Here is a 7,520-nt window from a genome sequence, read left to right on the forward strand (position 1 = left end):
AAACTCGCTTCATTTTAAACTTTATTTTTATTTCTTTAAGACAACTCTCTGACACTTTCATGTGCATCGGTATTTTCATAGGCTACGTTTGTTTTACGGTATTGATTGGGTGAGGTAACGGATTTTCAGGTTCCGAGTGTCGTGAGAGTACAGTAAATATTATTTTTTAAAATATTTTTTAATTAAAAATATATCAAATAATATTTTTTATTTTTAAAAAAATTATTTTAATATTATCACATTAAATTAATCTAAAAATTTTAATTTAAAACTAAAAAAATTCTTAAAAATACAGTTGAATTATAATATCAAACATCACCACTTGATAAAATAAATAATAAAAAAGCAAATTTACTTATAATTTAGTATTTCTATGTTTTTGAAAATTATAGTTTCGTGCACATAATAGTTCATATCATCTACCGTATATGATTTTATAATTTAGTTTATTTTCTATTTATTAAAAATCTAAATTGTAATTTTTTAAAATATAGAAAGTAAGTATAAAAATAATAAATATGATTTTTCTTAATAAGAAATAAGATGATGGGGGGAAGATTGATCATGTATTTTTATTTTTTAATTATCACTGTATTATATATATTTCATATGTTTTTGCTTGTTTTAATATTTTTTTACTTCTCTTTATTTTTTTCATTAAATTTATTTATTAAAAAAATACATAATATATTTATACTTTATTTTTATTGAATAATTTTCTTCAATGTTGATTCAATAATGTGATAGTAAGAAATTGTTATAAAAAAATTGGAAAAAAATAGTTGATGGGCTTAGAGCCTAGCTTAGAAGCACCTGGAAATGTTTAGTGCGGTTGGGTGAAGTCTAAACCCAACTATATTTAAAAAATATATATAAATGACATGTCATCTATGAAGGATGATGCATCATCAATTCTTATCTTCTTCGTTACATGTTAAAATCATGGAGGTTAAGATGGATTCTAGTGTATAATGTGATAATATTTGCAAGTGAAAAAAATCACAAGTGATAAAAAAAAAATTTCATTAAATTCATTTATAAGAAAAATACATGATATATTTATATTTTATTTTTATTAAATAATTTTCTTCAATAATGTAATAGTAGGAAATTGTTATAAAAAATAATAAATAATAAATGAAAGAAAAAAAAGTTGATGGGATTATAAAAGTCCTGATCATTTTGATGCACTAATATTAAAAATAATTTTTAAAAAATAAAAATAATATTATTTTAATATATTTTTAAGTCAAAGACACTTTAAAAAATAATCATAACCACAGGGTTTATACAGGAGTGTTGAAGGGTTAATATCTTATAAAGTACTATCATTTGCTTGTTTTTCCATCTTCTTTATTGTGTCTCTTTTACTTGCCTTTTTTGGTTTTCTTATAGGGTCATCCTTATTTTTCCTTGACTTTGTCAAATATCTATTTTTAATCCGGACATGCCCCTAATGCTTGGGTTTCTTAGGCACTTTCCTTCAGGACTTGAGTGAAATCCATGGATGGTCTAATTACAGTTTATTAGTGTTGATTTCTTGATGACTGATGGTTTTCTTTCCTTTTTTTTTTAATTGACGCTTGCAGGTCTTGGAGAAGACAAACCCCTCGTATAGGCGGAGGGAGATGCTGAAGCCTTGAGTTTTGAAGATAACACCATGGATGCTACACAATAGCATTTGGAATTTGGAATGTTACCCACATGGAGAAAGTTCTTGTCGAAGCGTATAGGTATGCTCATAATTTTGTGGCTTTCTGTTGACTTATTCACCCAAATTGTATCAGACAATAGCAAGCTAAGCACCCTCTCATTAAGATTGTAAAACTGATGAACCGTGACAAATAATCATTTTACCACTGCTGATGTGATATCAGGTTACTCTGTTTCAGACTTTTAAGGATGGCTTGTGCAATTAGAGGATCAGATTATATTGATTGCCATGAATTAAAGGAAATGCAGCCTTTTTATTCTAAAACCAATGTTTATAACATATTTTGTCCAAGGAAAATGCATATAACAATGACATTTGTCCGTTATAATTGCAAAAAAATTGCCTTGAACACACATATTATCAAGGTCAGTATGTCAAGAAAGTTACTTGAGTACTTATCATGGTGCTACTGTGGAGAAGACCTTCATCAGTGTCTGAGTAAAGGGGATCTGAATCCACTACCAGCTTCACTTCTGAGAGGGTAGAGGTTCCTAGGTAATTTTTGTTTTCCACCAAGAGAGTTGACCTTGCTTAGGTACTTGCATTAAATGTTTGCTGTTGAATTTGAAACATGGACAATTCAAAGTATGATAACTCGAATTATGTGTTTTCCATTCAATTAGTAAATGTCTTCTCTTTCGATATGTATGATCAGCAAGCTGTTCTTCTGTTACATGGCGCCGCCCCCCCCCCCCCCCCCCCCTTCTTTCTTCAGAAATTTTCCAGCTTGTGTAATATACATTAATGTTTCATGCAAGCTTCATCTTGAAAATAAGATATAAAATAAAAATTAAAACAACTGGTGTATTCTGTGCATGAAAGTGAGCACCTTATCCCTAGATGTACATGGATTATTGCTTTTTACATGTGGAAACGAGATATTTTTATAGCCATTCACTCAGGCTTATATATATATATATATATATATATATATATGAAGGTGTTCAAGGACAAACCTTTTTTGTCTCAGATTTTTCATAAATAATTCATCTGCAGAGATTTTGTCAGCACACCTTTTATCCTCTTTCTTGTCTATTTAGACATTCAATTCAGAGGGCTAATGCATTTTTTGTTTGGTGTTGGTCTTTGAGTAAATGACTTTTTAGCCTCCTCTTTGGCTCTCTGGGCTTTTCTCTTTTTTTACCTTCTCTCTCTCTCTCTGTTTTTTTATTTCTATACTATTTTTTGTATTAATGTCATCCTTGTAAGATACATAATTATCATCATTAGGCACTTTCGCCAGTTATTATCGTTAATACCGTAAAATAATAATACATGTCTACTGTTCAAGGTATGCAACATTTAATTTATATATATTTCTGTCCCTAAATGTTTTTCAAAATTTTTATTTTGGTCCCACGGTTTTATAGTTATGATATTATAGGAAAACATTTTTTTGAAAAATAAATTATTACAATTATTATAAGGTCATTGAAGTGTTCTTAATTTATTTTAATTTTGTTTATTTTTCTCATATCATCATCCATGTATTATTTTTTAATAATATTTTTCTTCTAGAAGTGATGGACAAGGTTAGAATTAAGCGAGTTTAAATAGGTATACTCATTGAAAAATTTAAACATTTTTCTTATAAATATCATATATTTATAATTATAATTTTGACCAAATTTAAGATTTGACTTTTATGGACTTAATTGAAAAAAAATTTGTTGAAAAGCATGCATAACCATTTTTGTTGCCTTGAGTTTGAGGGAGGTGCAAGCACATATGCCATGATTAAAAAATCATTATTTATTTTAGAATGTATTTAAAATTATTTTTCAAAATACTTTTCACTTAAAAATATATCAAAATAATATTTCAAAATATTTATTTGACAAGGTGTTGGCAGGCAGAGGGAGCTCTATATTGTGTAAAAGAAAATGAAGATGCTCTTTTATCTTCTCGGAAATTCAAAAACGAATATGCGTTCAGGGAATATAACTTCAATGGATGCTTTATCACAGAACAATTACCTTTTTCTTTTACAATGGAAGCAATATGTATCTTCTTTACTTTCTTTCATTGATGTGAACATCATCATCTGCATCATCAAGTTGGAGAGCGGCAGCAGGAACAGGCAATGCATAAAGGTCTGGGTACAGAACCATTTATATGTATAATCTCCCAACAGGTTGGCTACAAATGTAGTGTAAAGATCAAAATCGAGCCTTCCGTTTTCGACCAGTGTATCTTGTGTCGGGAGGCACTGCGTTTCCTTTTCGTCTCAGTTGCTCTTTCTTTTTAAATATCCAATCCTTGCCCTTCCCTTTCCTGGTTATTTTCTGTTTTTTCTTAGGTCTGTTCCTGTCTGAAATGCAAACCTGCATTCTCAAGGTAGCATATATAATAATTATTAGTGATTTGAAAAGTCCAAATTGAAAAGAAAAGGATACCATGTTACAAACAGCCCAGTTAAAGCTTGAAAAGATAAAAGAAAAAAAAAAGCAAGACAAAGCAACCCACCGTCTGATTTTCTTCACTGCTTTCATCTTCAGAGCAGCTTTCTCCATCTTCACCTTTCCCCCTCGGAACAGCAGTGCTTATAGATGGTACTCCACAAGTAAGCACGAGGTATTCTTTTCTACTCTTGGCACTGTGACAAAAAAATTGTTTAGTCAGTGAATGGTGAAACTCTGAAGAGGAATATGAAACCAGAGGATAATTAATAGCAAGATTCTTCTTCTAGCATCGTTTGACTTGAAGGAAATTACATATCAGAAGGTAACTTGATTGATAAAGAGAGAACAGGGTAAATACACTTGCATACTAAAACAAAGAATTAGCAGACAGAGTATCTAGCACATCAAGCTCTCAAGGTTTAGATTCTTGAAAAGCTTGCAACATTTTATGTGCAAGCTTTTATTCCCAACCAGAACATTCAAGTTACAGGGTTGGAAAGGACTGATGATATTAAAGCCAAACGAAAAACACATATTCGACACTTAATATTTATGAGCTTACCAATCATGAAAAACGCAACATGAGAGTTCTAAATAGAAGCCTAGCATACCTGTGTGGGTAATCAATAACAACACCACCAGCAAATCCAGCATGCATTGCAGATCTCAAAATTAATTCACGCTGGGCTATGTTTTCAGGATACACTTGGAACACTGCTCTTGCTCCTCTTGCCAAACATCTATATAATGATCCAAAGAAAGCCCTGCCATAAAATTGAATCCCAAAACAGATTGAGTGTTGACAGACTACATAAACCTAAAGCAGAAAAGAAAAGAGAAGGAACTTACTTCAATCTTAGTCTTGGTTCATGGGAGGACTTATCTGCATTGCATAGCCACTGGGAGCCAAATCAAAAGAATAAAGTGAGAAAAAGGCACTCACTAAAGTGTTATACAACTTAACATTTAAAAAACAACCCATGCAAAGGATATGAAAGAAAAGATGGAAATATACGAGGCTAGGATGAACAAGCAACACTAGACCAAGTTGCTGCCTCCAGAATGAAAAGAAAAGGAGGACAAGGAAAGCAATTGTGTGGAGCTTGACATTTCAATTGGAAACAGATGTTGAGGTTTATATATTAGAAAACTAAAAATTAAAGCAGCAAATCAAATTTGGTTAGTGATTTTGACTGGAAAACCATAGACCCCTAATCTCAATATCATAACAATTCTAAAACATCCTCCCCAAAATCTCTTTATTGCTCGTCCAACTTCACAAAGATTAATTGTTAATTGTACATCTGATTAAAAAATTTAGGTCATCTAGAAAGGTCCACCTCTCTACCTTAATTTACTGTTTCTATAAAGATCTTGGTACAAGAAAAAGCTAACATGTAAGCAAGCTTTGCTAGGCCTTAGCTGAAGTAATAAATGGGTCGTGTTAGGGAAGAAAGATAAGTTCAGACCTTACAACCAAAATGCAAATTTAATTGTCCATTAAACCTTTTGCCTTGAAAAACTGCAATCTTCTGTTTTTTAAGGGCCTTCCCTTAAAAAGTAATTCATAAATAGACATTTTTGTTTTCTTTAATAAAAGACATGATCATCAAAGAACACAAGGAAAATGCAGGGAAGCCTCTACTTAACTAAAATAATTCAAATAGGTGGAACATCAGAAGATGACTGACTACAGGAAGCAGAGTAAGAATTAAAAGAGAAGATGACTGACTACAGGAAGCAGAGTAAGAATTAAAAGAGAAGATGACTGACTACAGGAAGCAGAGTAAGAATTAAAAGAGGTTCATTGAAAATAATGAATCACATAAATTAAGGAAAAAACTGAATTTTTTGGACAAGTTCTAACACAATACACTTGCATACATGCATAAATGTCTACAGCATACAAGAGAGTACAACCTGAACAGCTGAAATACTGATGGCACCATCAATAATTCCAGGTCGAAGTGCTAGGCCCTGCAACATAAGCTTAAGCATTTCAGCAATAGCTAATAACTTAAAACCTATTTTGCAAGTTTAATTGCATATTATATCATATTAACAATGAAAAAAAGACTTATACTGAAATAGCTTCCAAAAGTACAAACATTCACATATCATAACTGCACAAAGTATTAAGTATTGAACCTAAAGTGGTCATATGACACGGAATATTTGATCAAAAGTGAAATAAACTAGAAGATTGCACAACTTTGCTTCAGTAACTAATGTTTAGCGCATCAACCTTATCCCAACCATAAGGCCACAAAGGCACAAAACTGGCATCCTGCTAAATAAATTTTTTAAAAAAGTTATATTGGCCAAGAAATTGTATTTTTCCCCACAGCCTTGATTAGCCTTTTGTTTTTTTATTGTGTTGCGGAGCATATAAAATAAAACTGAATCTTAATTGCATACCTGACCCATATCACCCAGTAAAAGATCACCCTCAACCTCCCGCTCCAAAGCAATATCTGGATTTGACAAGAAAAATGTTAAAAGTTCCTATATGCAAAAAAACCTAACATGAACCTCTGATGAAATATTACAAAATTGAACAAACTCAAGCAGACATACTAAGCATTGATTGTGAAACATCTAAGCCGATCCATTGATGACCATTTTCAGTTAATGTCTCCCCACTAAGTCCTGATCCACAGCCTGAAAAGGCCAGAACAATTACAGTAAGCATTTAAAAACTTTAGAACAGAATTCTGCACACAGACAGAATAATTAACAACAACAAAAATGTAACAAGTATCAGGAATTCAAGGTTTAAAACAACAAAAGTTTGACGTATAAATAGCTAATGTCCCGCACAGACATATTAAAAGGATAAACACCACAGTTACAAAACAAAATAGCTATTTTCTAACTGGTAAACAAATCATAAGCCATAAATTAATCACATTTACAAACAGAGAAGAGAGAGTGGCTTCATGGTGTAATTGTGATGGAAATGTAAAATGCAACATACCGATATCGAGGAGTAATCTAGGGATTCCATCAACAGACAAAGCAAGAAGCTCCAACGCTCTTTCTGATAGCCTAGCCTATTAACAACCACACATCATCATCAGGTAACAAAATCATTGAATAAGCATTAAAACATTGTTCTTAAAAACAAAAAAAAAGAGTACCTGAATATCGATAATTCGAGAAGAGGAAGTGTATTTACGAGCCTCTGAATCATCATAAAAAATCTCAGGTGGAGCTAGTAGCTCTGGTCGATTCGACATCTCGAGTAACTCAACTCAACTCAGTTCGGTCAATAACTAGGAGATAATTAGGAGCTGCAGAACATGAATATTGATTAAGAGAGGCGGCTTAAACCCTAAAAAAGGTTAAAAACCCTAGACAGCCGAGCGAGCACCTCTGTTTTCAGTTTAGTCGGAGAAAATGGG

General features: G+C 31.8%; 1 protein-coding gene across 1 annotated transcript; it reads right to left on the reverse strand.

The window, feature by feature from the left end:
- Positions 1-3,583: 3,583 nt before the first annotated feature.
- On the reverse strand, positions 3,584-7,520 carry LOC7476668 (18S rRNA (guanine-N(7))-methyltransferase RID2). The gene is made up of 9 exons (XM_002324152.4): positions 7,257-7,520; positions 7,094-7,169; positions 6,694-6,777; positions 6,535-6,590; positions 6,037-6,093; positions 4,966-5,015; positions 4,728-4,880; positions 4,181-4,310; positions 3,584-4,038 (listed from the first exon to the last, which is right to left on the reverse strand). The coding sequence occupies exons 1-9, from the start codon at positions 7,353-7,355 to the stop codon at positions 3,874-3,876; spliced, it is 870 nt and encodes a 289-aa protein (XP_002324188.1). The 5' UTR covers positions 7,356-7,520; the 3' UTR covers positions 3,584-3,873.

The sequence above is a fragment of the Populus trichocarpa genome, chromosome 18 (assembly GCF_000002775.5).
Source record: "Populus trichocarpa isolate Nisqually-1 chromosome 18, P.trichocarpa_v4.1, whole genome shotgun sequence".
Taxonomy (NCBI): Eukaryota; Viridiplantae; Streptophyta; class Magnoliopsida; order Malpighiales; family Salicaceae; genus Populus; species Populus trichocarpa.